Below are 23,704 nucleotides of genomic sequence, written 5' to 3' on the forward strand. Positions count from 1 at the left end.
TTAGTGGGTCCTCTATTTGTGGACCTTTAGGTGGCTTCTTGTTTGTGCTTCACTATGGATCTTTCCAGAGTTATGAACACTGAACTAAGAAGCTTCCTACTTACTCATCAGTCCCATGCTGGCGCTTTCTCCTACCCTGTCCTTCCTCCTTACCCCAGCAGCCTGCAACCGAGCTGTCCTGGCCTACTTGCTCCACCTGGTGGTTAATGTGAGATACTATCTAGGTTTAGTATTTTTCTCTCCAGAGTCTCTTGGTCTCTAGTTTGCCCTTCTCAAATCCATCTTGTCCCTGGCAGCCAGAGTGATCTTTCTAAATACAAATCTGATCTCCTCACTCTCATGATGAAAACGCATCACCTAAAACAAACATAAACCTCTAAGCAGAGTATGCAAAGCAGGAATATTTTGACCCTTGCCCACCTCTCCAGCCTCAATTTTCTCCTCCTAGCACTTTGTACCCTAGAAATACTTAACAATTGCAGTTCGTTAAACACACAGTGCTGCTTCCTACATCCATATGTTTGTACCTGTTGTTTTCTTTTCTTTAGATTTTTTCTGGTAAAAGCTGGGAAACCTGCCACACAAATTGTAAAAGAGCTGTAACACTGCCACCTGCTATTTTCTCTCTCTGGAGTGTCACTCTGCCCACTCCCATTCCATGTTTGCCAGGCAAACTCCTATTCCGCTTTTAGAACCCTACTTAGCAGACCCCCCACCTCCTCTCTGCAGTTTTGCCTTTTCCCTCACATGGAGTTGATAACTCTTCTCTTCCTACTGTACCTCTAATACCAAACCCATAACATTTGATTATAATTATCTGTTTATATGTTTGTCTCCTGTACTAACTGGCTGCCTCCCTGAACCCCATCACTAAACCTGAGGACCAGAACTGTCTCTTGGTCATTATCCTCTCTCCAGCATCTTCCACAGTGCCCAGAACACAGTAAAGTAAGGTTTAATAAGCAAATATTGAAAGAAAAAGAGCTAACTACATCCACAGTCTCAAGGGTGTGGTACTGCGTGCTTCTTTTTTCCATGTTTATAGGGCCTGCCAGAGTTAGGAATGCTGTGGTCAAGGCACAAAGTTCAGGGCCTGAGACTAGTCAAAGGAAGCACACACATTTTCTTTTTTTTTTAGATGGAGTTTCACTCTTGTTGTTGCCCAGGCTAGAGTACAATGGCATGATCTCGGCTCACCACAACCTCTGCCTCCCGGGTTCAAGTGATTCTCCTGCCTCAGCCTCCAGAGTAGCTGGGATTACAGGCATGTGCCACCACGCCTGGCTAATTTTTTATTTTTAGTAGAGACGGGGCTTTTCCATTTTGGTCAGGCTGGTCTTGAACTCCCGACCTCAGGTGATCGCCCACCTCAGTCTCCCAAAGTGCTGGGATTACAGGCGTGAGCCACCATGCCCGGCCAGGAACCACACACTCTTTAATCTTAATCTTGATCAAATACATTGTCAAGTAACATCCACCACTTGGACAAACCTGAAGGTCATTTGAACCATCCTGAACCTGGTATTCCTCAATTAGTGGTTGCGGAACAAATGACAAAGGGGTTTGGTTTGCAGCTTACAGTCTTGTTCCTTTGGGGTCCATAAGGATATTGTTCCAATAAATGGAGAGTTTCCTTTTATCGAATTCCCCAGGGGAGAAATTGTAGGATCATGGTGACCCTCCTTTTTCCTCATTTGGGATCCAAAGGAAGATGTTTCACCCTTTTACTCTTTCATTCAACAAACATTGAGTGTCAGACACTTTTCTAGGCACTTGGGATCCATTAGTGAACAAAACAATGATCCCTGCACCCATGGAGCTTAATTCTAATGAGAATAAACAATACAGTACTAATAAACAGAATAAGTAAATACATTGCATCATATGCTAGAAGACAAGTGTTGGGAAAAAAAGAAAACGTCGAGCAGGTTAGGGCGCTCTGTCTATAAAGAGATGCACATAAAAGTGTTCAAGCGAGCGGAATCCGAGTTGAACTTCCTGGTTGAATCCTGCACTTCCGACTATGTGAGGTGATTTCCTCACTGTGGAAGCCAGTTTAGACTGGATTTCTGTTCCTTGAAGCTGAAAGTACCCTGACTAAACTGGGAGAGCCACCTTGGCATGCATTCCTTAAGAGCAGTCTTTGTCATCCAGTCGTTCCATCTGTTCCCTTGGCAAGGAAAAATAATTACAAGGAGATGCCAGAGTCTTCGTTTTCATTTGAGGGTTTTCCTGAGAGCCTCTGATGACACTATATTCTTTGTCACCTACCAGTCAATTATTTCCACTCCAGCTAATCTCCTTCTCATTGTCAAGCATGAGAGTCAGAAAGCTGCACCTCAAAGTGTACCCCCAGGATGGGATTCAAAAGGATCAATATGCAACTGCTGTTCAAAGGCATGCTCTGTCCACGGGGACAAGGCCACCTGCACAACCCCAGCTCAACCACCCTCACCTCCAGCCTGAATCACTGCCACATCTTTCCAACTAGTCTCCTCACAGCAGCCAAGGTGATTCTTTTGTTATCACATCCTGTCATTTCCCTCCAATAATTTCCCATCACTTACAGACACCGCATGATCTGGCCCTGGGTTAGCTCCAGCTTCTCCTGCCAAACTTCTTCCTTACTCGCCATGCTTCAGTGACACTTGCCCGTGCTGGTTCCTTTAGGATGCCAGCTTCTTCCATTCCAGCCTTTGCACCTGCCATTCCTGCTACCTAGAACATTCTTTCACCAGACAGCTGCAGGCTAACGCCCTTGCTTTGTTTAGATTTCTGCTCAAATGTAACTTCAGCGTTGCAGCCTTACCTGACCAAGCTACCTAAAATAGGCCCCCAAGCCCCTCTCTGTAGTCATAGTATTTGTCATATATGAAATTATCACGTGGATCAATTTATTGATTTCTGTGCCACCTGCCTCCCCTACTAAAATGTGAGCTCCCTGAGGACAAGGACTTTTCCTGTGTTGATCACTCTTGGGTTCTCTAGATTTAAGCACTGCTTGGCACCTAGTAGGTGCTCAATAAATATTTTCTGAATGAATTGATGATAACCTGACAGACTCCACCTCACTCCATGGCCTAGCGAGGACATTCACACACAGACCCACACCCTTTTAAAGCCTCTTCTTCCTTTCCTCCGCTCCTCTAATTCTCATATCTTTGGGAAAGCCTTGCTTCCATCTAACCTTTTCAGTACCCTGATTTAAATATGTGTGTGTGTGTATATATACGTTTATATATTTTTTTTATTTTATTATATATATTTTATATATATATATATATATATATTTTTTTTTTTTTTTTTTTTTTGAGACGGAGTCTCGCTCTGTCGCCCAGGCTGGAGTGCAGTGGCGCGATCTCAGCTCACTGCAAGCTCCGCCTCCTGGGTTCACGCCGTTCTCCTGCCTCAGCCTCCCGAGTAGCTGGGACTACAGGCGCCCGCCAACACGCCCGACTAATTTTTTATTTTTTATTTTTTTGTATTTTTAGTAGAGATGGGGTTTCACCATATTAGCCAGGATGGTCTCGATCTCCTGACCTCGTGATCCTCCCTCCTTGGCCTCCCAAAGTGCTGGGATTACAGGCATGAGCCACCGTGCCTGGCCTATAATATATATTGTATAGTATATTTTTATATATAATATATATACACAAAATATATACACACACACACACATATAATTTTTCACAAAGCCATGTCTGATTAATTATCTGATAACTGCCAAAGTTCTTGGGCTAGGCACTAACAGTGCTGTCTCCAGGAGGCTAAACTATGTTAGAACTGATTAAGGAAGACATCACAACGCTCCAAGCATAAGCAAACAGGAGTACATACAGGGTCAGGGAGAGGACTGGCTTCCCACTTCTGCACTGAGCCCAGCACAAGTTTTGGAAGCTATGGAAGTATCCAGAGACTGTCTGCCATGAGTCTTGGCTGTCCTGTTGCTCACAGTGGCAGAGGTGTCTTAAGCATCTCTATGCACAGCAAACCTGTACATGTGAGAATCCAAGTAAGAGAGGACAAACAAGGTTAATGGCATGCAGTGTTTGTAAACTCAGAGGCATGCATGAGTGCTCAGAACTAACTGCGGGATGCTTTAAAGAAGACTGATTTCCAGCAATACAGCTAGTACGCACTCATGCCATCATAATTTGAATACAAAAAGGAAGTATGACCTCATTTTCTACTCACAAGGTTGTGTGGACTGAGACCAGGAGTAAAACATGAGTTGAAAATCTGAGTTAGATATAAAAATGAACCAGGTAAATTGGCTATCAAAATCATGGATGGAATCAAAGAGTCTTTAGTAAATGTACCTCCAAATTCTCCAACTATGTTCTTATTTTTCTTTTCTTCAGTTTGCTTTCCCCTCAAACATCAACATGCTGAAGAAGTTCTTTCAAAAAACTATACTTACTGTTTTCAGGTTTGTTTAATTACTAGCATTGCATCATTTTTTTTTTCATTGCAACTATTTGGTATTTCTTTTTTTTTTTTTTTTTTTTTTTTTGAGATGGAGTCTCACTCTGTCGCTCAGGTTGAAGTGCAGTGGTGCTATCTCAGCTCACTGCAACCTCCACCTCCCAGGTTCAAGCAATTCTCTTGCCTCAGCCTCCTGAGCAGCTGGGATTACAGGCACGCACCACCATGCCTGGACAATTTTTGTATTTTTAGTAGAGACGGGGTTTCACTATGTTTGGCAGGCTGGTCTCGAACTCCTGACCTCATGATTCACCCGCCTCAGCCTCCCAAAGTGCTGGGATTACAGGTGTGAGCCACCACGCCCAGCTTAACTATTTGGTATTTCAAAGACATTGTTGCTTGAATCGTGTTTTATGAGCCACCTAAGGAACTAAGTTTCCTATGTGTAACCAGGTATTCTTGCCAAGAATCCTTGAAAATTACTGGGACATTGTTTGTTTATAAATCATAAATTGGGCCGGGCATGATGGCTCACACCTGTGATCTCAACATTTTGGGAGGTTGAGGTGGGTGGATCACTTGAGGCCAGGAGTTCAAGACCAGCCCAGCCAACATGGTAAAACCCTGTCTCTACTAAAAATACAAAAATTAGCCAGGCATGGTGGCAGGCACCTATAATTCCAGCTACTCAGGAGGCTGAGGCAGGAGCATCGCTTGAACCTGGGGGGCAGAGGTTGTAGTAAGCCAAGATGGTGCCATTACACTCCAAACTGGGCAACAAAGGGAGATGCCATCTAAAAAAAAAAATCATAAATTGCTCAACAGTGGGTTGCTTTTTTTTAGTGCTGATATTGACTATACACAAAATGATCTTGATTCATCTGCTTGCTCTGGCCCAGAAATTTCTGCTTTTGCAGAAGAGAAAACAAGATGAATAAGGGGCTAGAAAGGGTGGCTGAGAATGAGGCTACAACCTGTAATCCTTCACGGGTCTGTTTAGAACAATAGCATCAATCTTCTCCAGAAAAGTGGCTGTTGGTGGAAGGCAACCACGATAAAGACTATTAATTCTGACCTGTGGCTTCTTGTGGTTTAAGAGCATTTGGAGATCATCTTCTCCAACTGTTCCAACCTGCCTTGAACCAAATATTACCTGGTTAATAAAGAAATAGCAAATTAGTCAAATGTGCATTGCGGGGGGTGTGTGTTGGGAGGTAGGTTTCTCCCTTTACCTGACTTTCTTTGAAGACTTATGAGGCCAAATCACTGCTGGAAGAACTAAAGTTTGGGCTGAGGGGTGATTACAGAGGTGAGTGAAATTTGGTCCCTGCCTTCCAGACACTAAAAATCTAAAGGAGGAACAGACGTGAATAGAAATAAATAAAAAGGGTGTTCTCGGTAGCACTTAAGGTCACTTTCACACCTGAGATTTTATTATCCTATTCTATTTATCCATTCAACAAACATGTATTCAGGTCACCCAGAGGAAATTGAAACGGAGGTCTGTGGGGAGTACAGAGAGGGGCGTAATTACTTCCAAAGGTGGAGCCGTGGAAGGCTATGATGCAGCTAGCGTGGTAGCATCTGAGCTGAATCTTAAATGGCAAGTAGAAATTTGGAAGACAGATGGATTTATGGGGTGAAAGATACTGCAAGAAAAGGGTAGTGTGTAAGTAAAACCAGGACCCCAAATTTAGGAATCCATGAGTGTCTTAGCATTCCTAAAGTATGCCAAATATGGGGGGGTTTTGTGGTACGTAGTCCTTCCTCATCTGTGGCGGATACATTCCAAGACCCTTAATGGATGCCTGAAACCATGGATAGCATCAAACCCTATACAGACTATGTTTTTTCCTGTACATACATACCTATGATAAAGTTTAATTTATAAATTAGGCACAGTAAAAGATTGATAATAATAACTAGTAATCAAATAGAATAATTATAACAATATGTGAGGATCACTACTCTTGTGCTTTGGGGCTATTATTAAATAAAATAAAGGTCACTTGAACACAAGCAGTGCAATACTGTCACAGTCGATCTAATGGGTTACTGAGTGACTCACGGGTAGTGTATACGGTATGGATATGCTAGACAAAGGGATGATTCATGTTCTGGTCAGGTCGGAGCAAGACGGGGCGAGATTTCATCATGCTTCTCAGAACAGCACACAATTTAAAACTTATGAATTGTTTATTTCTGGAATTTTCCATGTAATAGTTTCAGACTGCAGTTGACAGTAAGTAACTGAAACCTTGTAAAGTGAAACCACAGATAAGGGGGAACTGCTGTAGTTTTAAAGCATGTCTGCAAATGCTTTGACACTTCCTACAAAAGGTAGAGTCTAATGCCCCTCCCTGTCATTAGAATCATGTATGAAGTAGGCTACATATAAGAGAGGTGGGCTTGTGGCATTCAAATTCAAAGTCCACCTGTGGGCTGAAAGCCACTCATTGCAATGCCCTCTACACCAAGCTTATGGTTGAGTTCTGGGCTTCTGAAGAAATTGCACAAAACCGTCTATGTAGATTTACAAAATGAATTGAGTTCCTCACCTCATTTGGCAAGAATGGTGAATTTCCCACAGTTAGCATATACCTATGGTTCCAAAGTGAACTATCTGCTGCCATTTTTGAAAATTATAAAAGCAACACTGAAGCAGTTTAAATCAATCCAGATTTTTAGCTAAGCAGTTCCAATTTTCTTCCTTATCAGTTAAGCTCATATCAGCCTTATTTTTCAACCATGAATTTTACCTAAATACTGATTTAGGGGCCTGAGTCTGCTTTATTGAGATCACTTGAGAACCCTTCTTGTACATGTCTCTGCTTGGCTACTCCTTTCTCTAAGAAGCCTACCTGGCGGTTGTCAGTTCTGGATTACATGCTCCTTCTACGTGGCCCCCTGGATTGACTTCTATTTGTCAAAATATAATTTTCAACAAGTTAAAAACATGACTTATATGAAATAGATCAAACACAGGCTTTAAAAAATATTTATTTCATCAATTAAAGAGTTAGCCAGTAAAATGGTAAAGTTGATTTAAGGAACATTTGAGAAATAGGGGTTTATATATCCCATCAAGAAATGCATTTTTAAAAATCTTACAATAAGATTTGTATCTTACTAGGTTAGATACAAAATCGGTTAATTTCTTATAAGGTAATAAATAGTAAGATTTTATCTTTTCTATAGAACAGAAATGATTTTACTTGTATTAGAAATGGACAAGAATAATTGGCACTGTTATCAATTTTTTGGTGTTTTGTTTTGTTTTGGGTTTTGGGTTTTGATTTTTTGACCCACCATCTCTGTCACCCCGGCTAAAGTGAGGTGCCATGATGATAGCTCACTGTAGCCTCGAACTCCTGGGCTCAAGGGACCCTCCCGCTCTAGCCTCCTGATTAGCTGGGACTACAGCCACATGCCACCATGTCTAGCTAATTTTTGTATTTTTTTGTAGATACAAGATCTCTCTCTGTTACCCAGGCTGGTTGCCAACTCCTAGCCTCAAGCAATCTGCCCATCTTGGCCTCTCAAAGTGCTGGGATGACAGGCATGAGCCACTACACTGGGCGTTTGCTATCAATTTTTAATAAAGTAACATTTGCCTTTACAAAGTTCTGAAATATCCGAACCAATAATGAGTAGTAAGTCCAACAAAGGTACACAGTCCTAGATAATGCATGAATCCTTGCACGAGTCTGCTACTACACAGCACTACACAGCACCCTACTAAAAGGACATCCATCAATCCCTTTTGCCTATTTCCAAGCCTTTGGATAATGTTTGGATAATTATCCAAGTTTTTGGATCATTGTTCTTAACACTATATAATGTTATATTATTTTCCTGAATGGATCCTGACTTACTGGCCTAATGAGTGGAGAATAGTAATCCTCATATTGATATATAAATACTGGGTGATGTGTTAGGCTCACTTGTTAGCTAAATAAATGACTCTCGTACCACTAACTTATTGGATTCAAATTTGCTCCTTGGCAGAATTTTAAATTATCACATGTCACAGACCTTTAAGTTGCCTAGGACCTGTCGAAACTGTAAATATTAAATCATTAAAATAACGAGTATAATAATAGTAGTTATAGTTTACCGATCCATACAATGTCCCTGGCACTCTGCTCAACTCTTCATATACATTATTCCTTTTAATTCTCCCACGGGTTATGGGGTATTTGTTCTAGGCAAGGTTCTTAGTGGCAAATAATACACCCTAGTCTGACTAGACCAGAAGGGTCTTCGTAGCTCATGGAACTGAGACCAGAGGGTCTTGGTAGCTCATGGAAGTAGCTAGTGAGTGACTCTAACATATTTTAGACTGAAGAACCAAGCTTGGGAAAGAACTAAAGGAAGCCAGGTATACCTAAGACCATGCTAGGGATGCCATAGCTGGTGTCATCAGCATTGGGCACCACCACTGTAGCTCTGTGAATCACTCTTATCTACTGTGGTGGTCAGCATCTGACAGAACATGCGTAGGTCCCATGCCCATGCTACAGCCGCCCGGGTCTGGGAAGACGGAATGCCTTTCCAGCTCCAGCAGTAAAGTATGAATGGGATTAGCATATCATCCCCTCTCTGGCTTCTATCATAAATCACAGTTTACCATTTGGGAAGCTGGATCACCAAAATGACAAATGGCCCCCACAACATTATTATCCCCGTTTTATACCTGTAGGGATAAGGACATATGTATAATGAGTGGTGGAACTCAGTTGTCAACCCTCTGGTCTGTCTGAACCCAAAGCCCACCCTCTTTCCACCATACCACATTTCCTCATTATATACAATTATTTTGTACCTCAGTTGATTCTTTGAAAATTTTGATCTATGTAATGCTTACAACTTTTAAAAAGCCATTTTTAAAAATGTCCACGTATAATCACAGAGGTCTTCCTTTAAATAAAGAATTCAGCTTGAACATAAAAATTTATTAAAATGTATTTGTATAATTATACTGAGCTTTTTTTTTTTTTTTTTTTTTGAGACTGAGTTTCACCCTGTCGCCCAGGCCAAAGTGTAGTGGTGCAATCTTGGCTCACTGCAGCCTCTGCCTCCCGGGTTCAAGTGATTCTCCTGCCTTAACCTCCCGAGTAGCTGGGACTACAGGAGCATGCCACCGTGCCTGGCTAATTTTTTGTATTTTTAATAGAGATGGGGTTTCACCATGTTGAACAGGCTGGTCTTAAACTCCTGACCTCAGGTGATCCGCCCACCTTAGCCTCCCAAAATGCTGGGATAGTAGGAATGAGCCACTGCTCCTGGCCTATACTGAGTTTTTCAGGAACTTACTGATAACGTACATGCAGATGTACATGTAACATAAATAATGGCATGGCCTGGGATCCCTCTGAGGGAATTGGCCAGAAATGTTTCGTGTGTGTGTGTATGTGTGTGTGGGGGGGGGGGCGGTGAATATATATCTATGTAAACAGCTTCATATTTTTGTATAAAGCAGCATTCCATTCTTGCTTTCTGGAAGGCACAGCCACCCCAGTATCTGGTCCAGGCACCCTTCAAGAGTAATGGAATGTGATTATAAATACTTTGGGCACTTAGTTCGTACAGAGCTGGTATGTTTGTTGACATGTTGTTACGGAAATTAGATAATTATGCCAATGGGTAATACTTTGCATGTGACACTGCACGTGTGTATGTGTGTATTTGCGGAGAGAAGCCATGAAGTGAGTTCTTCTGGTTTCTATTCTTGACCTGCCAGCTGAGTGAGTCACTGCTGAGTATCTCTTTAGTCAACATAAACCCTTAGTGCCCTAGTATACGACCTTCCTGTAGAATGCCCAGGAACTCAGGTAAAAGCTAATGTACAGGCATCTGAATGTTCAGAGCTCTCAATTTTTTATCTTCAAAAGGTATGGCTGGATGTGGTGGCTCATGCCTGTAATCCCAGCACTTTGGGAGGCCAAGGGGCAGATCACTTGAGGTCAGGAGTTTGAGACCAGCCTGGCCAACATGGTGAAACCCCATCTCTACTAAAAATACATAATGTTAGCCAGGTGTGATGGCACACATCTGTGATTCCAGCCACTCAGGAGGCTGAGGCAAGAGAATCACTTGAGCTCGGGAGGCAGAGGTTGTAGTGAGCCGAGATCATGCCACTGAATTCCAATCTGGCTGACTGAGTGAGATTCTGCCTCAAAAAAAAAAAAAAAAAAAAAAACCTAGAAAAGGTAGTGTAATTATTTAAGTCCCATATCACTTTGAGAAAGGAAATTTGTCCAGTTTATCATCAAAGAAAGGTAAGGTTTTATAGGTCAGAGTTTGGGGAAAAAACATGTTTAAAATGAAAGCAAACTGCATGCACTTTGGCTATCGAAGAATAGGGCTTGAGAAAAAGAACTTAAAAAGTAAGGATCAATATTCCCCCACCCAGCATTAATAATTTTGACATACCATAGTGAGGGACTTTTTGCAAATCTGTTCTTTTATATACTTTATATGAAAAGCTCCATTTGTTGTCATGGCTTTCTCAAATATGAATAAAAAAGAGATGGGAAATTTGCTTATTGTGCGTATCATAACCTATCTTCACTAAGGTATATTTAGGAGGACATACAATGATAAGAGTAGTTGCATTGTATGGCAGTGTGATATAGACTAGTAATATATGAATGACATTCTCATTGCAAAAGAAATAAGCTGTTTGAATGAATACAGAATAAACGAGGAACTAACTTGCCTAAGTAGCCTCCTAAACAGTTCAGTTTCTTTTTAGTCCATTTCTATGTATTTCATATATGCACAATGCAAATGTGCTGTCTCTAGTGCAAGCTCTCGCTAGCATAAATCGTGTCACTCCATAATCAGCGTTCTGCAACTCATGTTTTCATGTTGAATTGTGTATCTAAAGAGTCACATTTCTTAATCCTTCCTTTATGTCTTCTGGAGATTGCATCTTATTTTAGTAGCTCTTCCTCATGCCCATTTGGCTATTTCATTTTATTTTAAAACTGAGGGCCTAAGTGTTCATCCACGAACACTTTAGCAAAGCACTCATTTAGAAAATGGTTGATTGCCTGCTGGCCTGGAGGTGGGCTAAAGAGAGTGACTGGCTTGGTCAGAGGTCTGAGCCATCACCTGTTTGGCCTCCCATAGGTGCTCCTTTGAGCTTCAACTCTCTTTGGCCCCTCCCACTTCCTGCCCCAGAGTTGTCTTCACTGCTTGTTTTCATTCTGTTTCTGCTTCCCAGGGGACAACAGTGGTGCCCAGGTAAGAGGAAGGGGCCCAGGGAGGGGTGTAGGGATTACTAAGAATATTTGTCTTTTTAGTGTGTGACAGGGTCAGGGACTGGGCAGTGCCTAAATGTGAAGGTACAGGCAATTGAAATGAGAAATAACTGCTAATCTTTTACTAATTCAGTTCAGTGGAGTCAAAAGAAAACTGGTTTTGGTGCTTTGGAAAATTGTTCAAGCATCAGTTAATAGTCAAAACTGGTCGATTGCCTAGATCTACCTTATCTTCCAAATGAAAGTATATAGAACAAAAAAATTTGCCTGAAAGGTGTGGTTAATTTTTTAATAGACCTTATTTTTAGAGCTCACAGTAAAACTGAGTAGGAGGTATGCAGTTACTTTTTGAACATTCAGGGCCTAATTCTCTAGTATGTGTATTAGCCAAATTCATTTTCTTCTTTTTGCTTTCTATTGTATTTTCCCCCTCACTGATTTTTGGCCCTTTCTGTAGCACCTGAAGATGGACAGGCGAGAGAAAAAAGTGGGATTCCTTTTTAAAAAAATTAATTTAATTTTTAGTTTTTATTTTTTTTTTGAGACAAACTCTCGCTCTGTTGCCCAGGCTGGAGTGCAATGGTGCAATCTCAGCTCACTGCAACTTCCGCCTCCCAGGTTCAAGCAATTCTCCTGTCTCAGCCTCTCAAGTAGCTGGGATTACAGGTGTGTGCCACCATGCCCAACTATTTGTATTTTTAGTAGAGACGAGGTTTCACCATGTTGGTCAGGCTGGTCTCAAACTCCTGACCTCAAGTGATCCTCCTGCCTCGGCCTCCCAAACTGCTGGGATTACAGGTGTGAACCACCATGCCCGGCCATTTTTTTTTTTTGAGACTGAGTTTCACTCTTGTTGCCCAGGCTGGAGTGCAATGGCACAATCTCAGCTCACCGCAACTTCTGCCTCCCGGGTTCTAGTGATTCTCCTGCCTCAGCCTCCCAAGTAGTTGGGATTACAGGTATGCACCACCATGCCTGGCTAATTTTTTCTATTTAGTAGAGATGGAGTTTCACCATGTTGGTCAGGCGGGTCTCGAACTCATGACTTCAGGTGATCCACCCACCTCAGCCTCCCAAAGTGCTGAGATTACAGGCATGAGCCACCATGCTCGGCCCATTTTTTTGTTTTGTTTTGTTTTGTTTTTTTCAGTTACAATGGACTCACATCTTACATGAGGGATTAGGCTCTTAAGGAAGACCATGAGGTCAAAGTGCAGTGAAAATTACTCTTGAAAATTTTTAAATGAGCCATAAGACCTGGGATACACCAAATTTTTGTTGTTTTTTTTTTGTTTGGGGCTATTTCTCTTCTTCCAGCATTGAAACATACATAAGTTTCTTCGACCGAGCACTAGTTGAAATAATTGATCGGCACTTAGGGGCAGGAAAATAAGTGTCTTTAACCACTAGACTCATATTCTGTGTGGGGAGATCAGGACCAGTTCCATAATTTGCCAGGTCCAGTGCAAAATGAAAATGCAAGGCCCCTCTTTCAAAAAGCACAATATTAAGAATCTCAACATAACACCAGCAAAGTGTTAAACCAAGCACAGGGCTCTTCCAAGGGTGGGACCTTGTGCGACTGCCCAGACTGCACGCCCATGAAACCAGCCATGGGAAAGAAGTTTGGAACATAATGAGAAGCTCAGAAACTCTGATCAACACAGGAAGAGAAGCCTCAAACTCCCATGGAGAGAAATAGGGGACAAGATCACTGGAAGTATTTCAGTTATTCTCTTGTGTTCCTCATATTCTGTCCCAGATGAGTCCCGTATAGCTAAATTTGCATTACATTAAAGTACAAGATGCAACTCCACTAGAAAAGTTATAAGGCTGAGAGGTTGCAAATCCAACTGTAAGTACATTTTTGGATTTTTGTCCATGATTTATTATAATTTAAAACTCAGATTTCAGATGTGTAAAAAGAAAATGAGTATTTCTATTTCTTCATCGAACAAAAATTTTATCTGCCCTTGGTCTTTTGCCAAGAGTGATAGACCACATTTGGTCTACCGTGTAATTTATAGGGAGAAAATAAACTCTTATTACTGTCAGTTCTCCAAGTGGTTCAAAAAAGGTAAGTTAGAAAAACTACGTGTAATAATATGTCTTCTTCAAATAAAATGCTAATTGTTTTACTTACCAAAGAGGTTGCCTTTTCAGACTTTGGGATTTTTGTTTGTTTGTTTGTTTGTCTGTTTGTTTTTTCTCAGAAAGTCATGAACATAACCTGAGCAGGGAAGATTTTATGTTATGACTGTCTGAGCCCTCTGAGCAACAATGTGATACAAGGCTCATTTTTGAGGGAACTGCTTTATATTTTATAGCACTCCATTTTTTCAAAGTGTTGTTTTTGTTTTGAAATGGAGTTTTGCACTGTCGCCCAGGCTGGAGTGCAGTGGCGTGATCTTGGCTCACTGCAACCTCTACCTCCCAGGTTCAAGCAATTCTCCTGCCTCAGCCTCCACAGTAGCTGGGATTACAGGCGCGTGCCACCACGCCCAGCTAATTTTTTGTATTTTTAGTAGAGATGGGGTTTCACCATGTTAGCCAGGATGGTTCATCTCCTGACCTTGTGATCCACCCGCCTCGGCCTCCCAAAGTGCTTGGATTACAGGCCTGAGCCACCGTACCTGGCCCAAAGTGCTTTTATACACAAGTCAGGCCAAGGGCAGTTGGTCAGGTAATTCACCAAAGGGTTTTCAGATAGCAAGTTATTTAACATTAAAGTAACAGAAGATAGTATTTCCAGCATCATTTCTTATCTCAGCTTGGGTCTCTGATGTTACCCCCACCACTTCCACATTAAGGCTTGTACACCAGCACATGTTGAAACTTGCTTTGACAAAAGCTGCTTCCTGGTGGCTTTGAGAGCTATGTATCTGAACTTTAAAAGAAGTGTCATGCCTAGGGTCAGGCAGCTGGTCACTCAGGTATTAGAGACAACTACCCTGACTCATGGTCACCTGCTCCAACTTAAGTCATAGCACAAAACAATACTTAAATCCTTACAAAGCTAACAAAGGAAGTAATGTCACCATGGGTCATTGTCACAGAGTTACCAGAAGTTTGGGGGATTTGGGTGTTCATCTTTCTATTGTGGAGTTTTTAAGGTGGTGATGGCAGTTGTGTGGTGGCTGTCATTTGGCAAGAATTGAAATTGGAGGCTTCTGTCATCCTGATTATTTATCCAACAAATGACATAAAGAAGGGCATGTTTGTAGGGAAGAACTCCAGTGGGGACAGCACCTTCTATTTAATCTCTGAACCTGTATTATTAGGTTGTATATTTTAGGAGAAGAGAGGAAAGTGGCAAAAGGAGGCACAGATACAAATTTATACAGATCACCAGCTAAGTCTGGCCACAGTGGTTTGCCAAATAGTTTCAATAACTAATACTTACTGAGTGCTTATTGTGTACCCAGCTAAGCACTTCACAAGCTTTATTTCACTTTATCCTCACAATAACCCAATGAAATAGCTATCATTGTTATCCCCAGAGACCACGATCTCATGCATAGTGAATGTCAGAGCCAGGATTGGAACCATAGAGTAGTCTGTGTTGTAACCACTAAACAACTGACTTTCTACCCTGCTTTAAAATGTTGCCTGTTGTTTGTTGTTGCTGCTGCTGTTGTTGTTTTTGAACGGCGGTGGCCAATTTGCCTCCACAATCCAGACATAATTTCGGCACTAAACAGAAATACTTTAGTCTATACAAACTTCATGTAAGTAGTTTCTGCATGAAACTATTTCCCAAGTAATACAGCACCGATTTACACCTGGCAGAGGACATGGTTTTGATGTGAGCAGTTGGGGGAAGCTTGTTTCTCTACACCCTCAAGCACGCCCACAGCAGGAGCGGAGCAGCAGGCCAGACGGCACAGAGCCCTCCTGGGACTGGTTATTTACATTAACCAAGGTCGAAATTTCTCCGGGAGATAGGTGCTGCCAAGATCCCCAGAGGAAGTAAGACGCTTTATCTTTTGCACGCACACCAAGTCTTCAGAGGGCCTGGATGGGCGTGACTCCCAGGAGCTAACAGTCCCGTGCAGGTGCAAATCTGAATCCGTGTTTATGTGGAGGTGTAGACGCAACTGGAGATGACGCGGTTAGTCGCTGACATCCGTGGGAAAGCTCACCAGCAGCGTTGTTAGTTGGGTTGTCTCTGTAAGTGTGGACAGTGTTGTGGTGGGCACCCAGTTTGGATCGCCCCGTCTAGACAGCGGTGTACGGGCACTCAATGTTCCACGCACGGCTGGGAGCTCGCGGTGCAGTCCACGCGGGTGCGCCTGGAAGCCCAGGTGATCCGTTCCGCGCTCCGCTGGAGGTTCGGCCGGCGGCTTCGCCCCGCCCCCAGAGCCCCTGCTCGGCCCCCCCACCACAGCACCCCCGCTCGGCCCCGCCCCCAGTGCCCCGTCAAGCCCCGCCCCCAACGCCCGGCGCTACCGTCGGTTCGGCGCCCTCAGTTCCGTAAACACTTCTCTCCCCGCCCCCGGCAGCCCGGGCCGCACCACTTGCCGCGCGGGGAGACCGTGCCGTCTCGCATCCGAAACACCCTCCCATCCGAGCTGTCCTCGGCTTCTCTGGTTTAAACATGACGAAGACTGTTTGTCTAATAGGTTCAGTCTGTGAGCGCTCGGCTATCGGAGCCTGAAGGGCCCTGGATCCCCTTTCCCCGTCGTGCCGTCGTCCCCCCGCTATCCGGTTTTGTGATGGCCGCGCCGTGGCTGCCTCCCTAGAGTCCCTCAGGGCCCTTTAAATACCGCGTTGCGCGGGGGGGGGACGCTGGGGTTGGGGGGGTTGTTGGACTGGTGAGTTTTCGAGGTGATAGTGCTGTGCTCGGTGAGGGGACGCCCAGAGAGCCCTCACGCGGGATCACTCCGTCGCCGTTCTCCTCTTGTCTACGTGCTGGAGCCGGTGCGTATCCTTCACGGGGAAGGCGTTGCCGGCTCAGAGGTGACCGGCCGGGGCCAACGGAGGGGACACTGCTGCAGCCCGAAGGCTCCTCCGCCCTATCTCGGAACTCCATGCTGGGACGGCGGGGCAGGGGCCATCAAGCTCGTCTCCTACTTCTTGTCTCACCACTCCACGTCCCCTTGTTTGACCTCGAACTGCCGTCCCGCGTGGGAGCGGGGAGCGGGGCACCGAGTGGCCGCCCCGCGTGTCGGGGTGGACACAGACTTCCGGCCCCGGAGGCCGCTTCGCCGCTGTTTAAATCCTGCTGGACAGGTACCAGCGGCATCCCGCCATCAGGGGCCCAGGGCACCCCCTTCCCCCGCACCCCTCGGCCGGGCTGGAGTGGGGAACTGAGCCAGGGTAGAGGCCGGGCGGGCCTGGCCGCGTGTGTTTGGAGTTTGTTGCCGTGGTTTCCCGGGCACTCGGCTCTGCCTCCGCCGTCCCCTCCCCCAAGGGTTTGTTTTGACAGGAAACGTGGTGCTGCTGGAGGGGAGGGGCGGCCAGAGGACGTGGGCGAGGTCGTGCAGACTGCTGCTGCGTCCCCTTGCCGGGACCTTTGGTTAAGGGGAAGAGGTGGAGAAATGCCGATCGGGCCTGGGCTGGAACGCTGAACCCTCAGGGGTTGCTTGTGCTTCCCAAAGCTGCTACTGTAGGTGGCACCAGTGGGGGTAATAGCAATGATTTAAGGTGGCACATGGATGAACATGGTTACTTGTTTTCGTTACTATTAAGAAAATCTGTTCCATTAAGTAAGCAGTTTCACAATGACAGAATTTCCTTTTAAAATAAATACATTTAAATGCAAAAATCTAGCTAAGATGAAGAGACACGGTTAGTAAATTATAGCATAGGTAAGGGGGGAGATGTAGAAATAGTCATAAAGAGTGGTACTCAAATGACGGCAGTTTGGGAAAATCTTAGATGGTTGTCCTTAACTGTGAAGAAACTGAACAAGTTGTCCTTGTCCCCAGTGGGCGTCTCAGCGCCCATGGTCACCAGTCCAATCAGGGACCTTGCTCTTCTTACCTGCCAACGGATAATGAGTTTATCTCAGTGGTTCTCACTTGAGGAGGCTCCCTTCTGTGGTCCTTTTCCTCTCTTCTCTAGGGATTTCATGCATCACCCTGACAGCCAGTGGAAATTGCCTGATTTGAAGAGGCCCAGGACCAAAGATACCCAGTCACCCAGTCATGTGTGGATGCAGCTTCAATGCCATTTTGTGAGAGGTTGAGGGCCCCAGAAGGGGAAGCACAGGTATTAACAGAAAACAGACCAGCAAGTGTGGGAGGAGTGCTTTCAAATATGAAAAGTGCCTAGGAATCCTTCTCCCTGATGCTGTAATGCCATGTGTAACGTGAACATCTGCTTTGTAGACAGTGACTGGCTTGTTGATTTTTATCTAGCTCTTTGTTGGTTCTAACTTGATGAAGACCAGTATTGTCTAGATGAATGGTGTAGGCCCCTATCCCTCTGCTCTATGATTTTTGCTTTGCTGTGGATGAATAACTTTATTCTGCTCTATGGTTTTTGCTTTGCTGTGGATGAATAACTTTAGCACTGCTATTTGAGACTGATTCTAAAGCAGCATTTTGCAGAAGGTGGAAATTTTTCATATCATCTGCAACTTTTTTCTTCAGAGCCCAGACTTAGTCCTCTGACTCCCTTCCCTTTACTACACATATGCGAAGGCTTGTCCTTGCATCTGACCTTGATCTGGTCTTAAAGGATGGTACCCACTAGATGTTTCTTGAAGTTTCTTTTTTACATGAGCTAACCTTAACTGAATGGGTTCCATTCCTCAAGGCCCTGCTGGGTAATCTGAATATTTCACTCCAAAATGTTTATGACTGTAAGCAGTTAACCTTTTTGCTAACATGTGGGGTTTAACTAGGGATTTTGTGGTGCATAAAGAATGGCTCCCTCCTAGAGGATTTTCTGTCACTGTAGCGGGGTGGTGGTGAATTGTTTTGGGTGACGAACTCCTTCAGTCATGCCCTTCACAGAATGGCACTTGAGCAGCCATACCAGGATAAGATCAGCTTGCTACCACGTGTGCAAGGGTCCACATGGTGATGGGTAGATCGATTTGGCAGTGGAAGTGGAAAGAATGAGCAGCACACCAAATTTTCTCCAGCCATCCTGGAGTGGTAGAGAGCATGGGTTTCAGGGATCTGCTTCCTGGATTTGAGTTGTGCCTCTACGCTGCCGTGAACCACTGGGCAAGTAATGCAACCTCTCTGGGCCTCAGGATCTTATGATAAAATTGGAATGATACCTTAGCGAACAGTGTTATAATGAGGATTCAAGGAGATAAAATATATAAAGAACTTATCATAGAGCAGTTATTGATGGCTTATTATTGAGGTAGTAATAAGCACTCAGTGACTGTTAGCTGTAATTGTTATTATTTGCTACACGTGAGTTTCTTTAAGCTCCTGGAACTGTGGGTCTTTGCTAGTTTGAATTTTTGGTGCCTTGCAAATGCATTGAAGTAGGCACTGGGAATTGGAGAGGAGAGTCACAGCTTCCACCAGCAGCTTAAAATCTAGTGGGAGACAGATATGCACACAAGTGTAGTACTGTAAGTGACTGCATAATGGGAATATGAGTAATGTGAGTGAGGCAGAAAAGAAGGAAAACTCAAAGTGTCTTATGAATAGGAGTGTGGCGTAATTAGTTCATGCAACTATATTCATTGAGCTCCTGCTCTAGCCCAGGCAGTGTTCTAAGCTCTAGCTGGCTCATTTAGATGCAGTGAGTGTAGCTATCAGGGAAGGTTACTTCGAAGTTGGTGACATTAAATTTCAAATCTGAATGACAACAGGGAGCCAACCACAAGGAGATCAGGGAGAGGAACATTTCAGGGGGAGAGAATAGCAGGTGTGAGTGCCCTGAAATAGGAAGTTTGGCATGTCTGAGGAACCCAAAGAAGATCATGAGGGGTTAGTGGGAGAGCACTGCAGAATGAGATGGGCAGAGTTAAGATCACAGAGGGTCGTAAACCATGGCCCAGAGACTTAGGAAAAGGGAACCCACCTAGGGATGAACTCTTAAAAAGGATTATCTGTTTTGCCTCTTCTGGAGGACTCTGGCCTATTTCCTGTTTTATTCTTTAGGCACTGTTCAAGAAGGACATCGGGACAAGTTTGACTGTCTAGAAGAGTTCTTGTAATAGAGTGGTATTTAAGCTATCACAGCGGTGGGCACAATCAAAATTTCCAAACTGCAAGAGGTTGGACTGTTCTGAATTTGAATCTTGAAGTTTCAGTTCAGCCCATCATCTTCTCTTTTAACCTTTCATGTGGAAATACTTTCAAACTTACAGATAAAGTTGCGAGAATAATACAAGGAATACCGTGCTGTGTGCCTTTTGCTCAGATGCACCTATTAACATTTTGCCCTATGTGCTTTATTATTTTTTCTCTTTCTCTTTCATTTGAATCATTTGAGAAAAAGTTGTATTATGTCGTGGCCCTTTATTCCTAAATAGAAAAGCACAGTACATTTCAACTTCAGTATATTTAACATTGGACAATAGACAATAGATTCAAATATTGTTAACAGTGTTATTGATTGACTGATACTGTCCTTTACAGCATTTTTGCTTCAGTACTGGATCCACTCTGGGATCACCTATTGCACTCAGTTATCAAGTGTTTTTTTTTTTTTTCTTCTTTTTTTTCATCTGGAACATATTCTCAACCTTTCTTTGTTTTTTATGACATTACATTTTCGGAACTTGTAACTTCTTTTGTAAGAATAAAATAATAGTTGACATCCATCAGGCACTTACTGGGAGCTTAAGAACTTGACAGATACTATTTCAGTTAATCTTCACAACACTTCTACAAGGTGGATACTATTATTGTCCCCATTTTACAAATGGTAAGTTCTCTGTTTCTAGTCAGTAAATAATCAAGAGGAGCCAGGATTGAGAACCCAGTCCACCTAGCTCCGGAGGCAATGTTCTTAACGACTTCAGTGACGTGTATTATCATCAGTGTATCTTTGCAATCTTGAACCAGTGCAGAACTATTTGCAGATAGAGTTGCTGCAGAAAGGAAATAAGGAAGTAAAGCTGGACACAAGCTGAGGAATCACAAGCAAATTAAAAACCAATCTCCTCTCTATCTATAGTGAAATACAGCACTAGCCCCTTCAAGTCCTTGTACCCATTCACACCTCTTGAATGTCAGTAGTCTTACTACCATTCATTTATTCAACAATAAATATTTGAATGCTTGCTGCATTCCAGTGATTGGTTTCAGAAGAAATGACATAATATTGTATTTATTATCACAAAGTAATAGAATAATACAACAAAAAATGCGAATATGACAGTACTTCATTTTCTTTGAATAGTGACCTGCTATCGTGTTGGAGGCTTTGCTTGGAGTCATCTTCAGTCTTTTCTGTTGATTTTACCTTTGACCAGTGATTAAATTCTCCAGGTATGATGAGATGTGATGTTTCTGAAAAGTTGTTTGATTTACTTGTGAGTTGCAGTGTCAAAAGTTAGGTAGATCTAAGTTTGCATAAGGAGTATTACCTTTCTTAAAGAAACAGCCTGGTTTCATGATCATCAGTCTAAGGGAGAATCCAAATTAGTTTTTAAAGCAGTCTAAATATCCTCAGTGCCTTTTGAATCGAGTAGCTTTGTCCCCAGGTGACTTACTTGGAAACTCAAGATCGAGAAAGGTAAGAGCAGGTATGAAGGAACTCGCGGAAGAACATTCACACAGTGATGGGCCATTCACTCTTGGCTTTTGTCTGTCAAACAAGTGCCAAGAGTTCTGTTCCATGTGAACTACCAGCCTTGTTTGTCTGTTGAAGAACATGGTGTTATCCTGACCTAAAACTGTTCTTCCCTCCAGAATGTTTAAGTCCTGAGGCAATGATATTAACAAGAAAAAAGCAAATAATAGAAAACATTTGTATACTGTTTACTGTGTCAGTGACTGTTCCAAACACTCTGCATGTATTGAGTACCTGAAATCTCACACCAACCCTATGAATTAGGTATTCTTAGTAAGCCTGTATGAGGAAACAGACAATTTTTTAATAGAGTAATAATGGACATTTTGGCTTCAAATACAGGCTTCTGCTTGGATACCCTAAGGCCCAGTTGTAATGTGGAGGCCTATACCCACTAAACAAGAGTTTCTAAACATTTTGAAGCCTTTAAATTTTCCATTGCAGCCCCAGTGTCAGGAACTCCACCTCCAGTGAATTGCTGGAAGAAAGTATAGTTACAAGTATAGTTACACATTATTAAGCATGCCTGGCATAAGCACATTTAATTTCTCAGAACTTCTAGTGATGCCTCATGGAACTCTGGGTTTGGATCATCTTATATTCCTAGCTGAGGGAAACCTTATAACTGGCCCAACCTCTCAGAAAAATGTGCATAAAGTCACACGGCACATTAATGATGAACTCAGGTCACAAACCCTGGACTCCTGACTCCCAATTATTTTAATCTTTGCACTTTTCTGCCTTGTTAAATACAATTAAGAAACCAAATGTGCTATCCAGCTAAAGTAGAAAAATGAAATGGACAGTTAAAACTATTAAGCTAGTTCATAAATTCTCATGGCTGGAAGCTCTTACTCACTTTCACTTGGAAAAGCAGCCAGAGCTCATTTGAGGCAACTGTAGTAGAGAAAAATTAAGAGCAGAGCATGCATAGCACAGTTGTTATATTACAGGGGAATAACTGGGGAAAAAAAAGATGACTTAAAGTGGAAACAAACTTTAAGATATTCAAATAAGAGCATGACAGGGAACTGGGAATTTTGACGCTTAAATCTAACAAGATAGGCTTAAGCAGTAAATTCTCTGCTCTAGGACTTGGGCTTTGGCAGTACCAGGCTGGTTAACGTGTCGTGATATCAGCTTGCAAATGTTCTGGTTGAAGCTTATCAAATGAGATTCGGGGATTCTGATTTAGCTGACACTGAATGAATACTTGTCATATACTTGGCACTGGTCGTGGACAAGACATAATCTCTGCTTTATTAAGGAGATTCAGAAGTAGCCATGGGAAGAAAATAACAAGGGACTAATATACAAGGAACTAAGTACTCACCCGGAGATGCAGGAGATGTGCTGCAGACATCCCAAGAGGAGTGCTATTCACTTTGGCTAAAAGCAAGGCTTCCTGGAGAAGGTAGCATTTGCAAGAAATGCCATCAGTGGGACATCAAATGTTGGCAAAGAGAGAAAGCAAACTAGAACATTGATGCAGGGTCTGTTTGTCTGTGCAGGTGCTACCTTTTTACCCACACTTAAGTGACCCAAAATGCCCTTCAATGGCGAGAAGCAGTGTGTGGGAGAGGACCAGCCAAGCGACTCTGATTCTTCCCGGTTTTCCGAAAGCATGGCTTCGCTCAGTGACTATGAGTGCTCCAGGCAGAGCTTTACAAGTGACTCCTCCAGCAAATCCAGCTCTCCTGCTTGTGAGTCAATGGGGGAGCAGGGGTTGAGGGTGGCGGGGCTACTTCTAGATATGTGTTGGATTTGAAAACTCAGAAATGCCTGAGAGCAACAGATTTCCCCTCCTTTCTAGATGCCCCAGAATAGCGCTGCAGAGGCACTGCAGCTTTCCTGGACACATTCTCAGAAATCAATAGCCACTAAAGTTTACAACCTGCTGATTTTTATTTTGATCACTGCCTCCGATCTGCTTCGGTCTGACGATAAAGCAGGACTTCAACCTCGTCTGTCTTTTCCCCAAATGGCAGAAATCTATTCCTTGAGATTACTTCTTAGATCCCCGCTCAAGGATAAATTCAAATTGGTCTTTTCTGAGTATTCCTGATTTACACTGAAGGAAACTGGTCTTCATTGAAAGGTCAGGAAGGAAGTGAAATAATCTAAAGGGTTTCATGTTGATTTCAAAAAATATTGTGCAAATCACCCCAGGAAGGTACCCACGAGGAGAATTACTACATTAGGGGTGTGAGAAAGAGTTAAAAGAGAGGTCACAGCAAAAGGAGATATCTTTTTTCCGTTTTTGGGTGTAGAAACTAGAGACGTGTAAAGCAGATGTG

The 23,704-nt window shown here is 43.1% G+C and overlaps 1 protein-coding gene across 11 annotated transcripts in view; it reads left to right on the forward strand.

Moving 5' to 3' along the window:
- Positions 1–14,968: 14,968 nt before the first annotated feature.
- Positions 14,969–23,704, forward strand: part of TCP11L2 (t-complex 11 like 2) — a 45,680-nt gene continuing 36,944 nt past the window's right edge. The window contains exons 1-5 of one of the 11 annotated variants that reach the window (XM_008004524.3): positions 16,464–16,613; positions 17,760–17,906; positions 21,015–21,103; positions 22,675–22,821; positions 22,900–23,110. In XM_008004524.3, coding sequence (XP_008002715.3) covers positions 22,954–23,110 — 157 coding nt within the window. In that variant the 5' untranslated portion in view covers positions 16,464–16,613; positions 17,760–17,906; positions 21,015–21,103; positions 22,675–22,821; positions 22,900–22,953. The other 10 variants (XM_008004523.3, XM_037996590.2, XM_008004520.3 and 7 more) reach the window with 10 other exon arrangements.

Source organism: Chlorocebus sabaeus, chromosome 11 (assembly GCF_047675955.1).
Source record: "Chlorocebus sabaeus isolate Y175 chromosome 11, mChlSab1.0.hap1, whole genome shotgun sequence".
Lineage (NCBI taxonomy): Eukaryota > Metazoa > Chordata > Mammalia > Primates > Cercopithecidae > Chlorocebus > Chlorocebus sabaeus.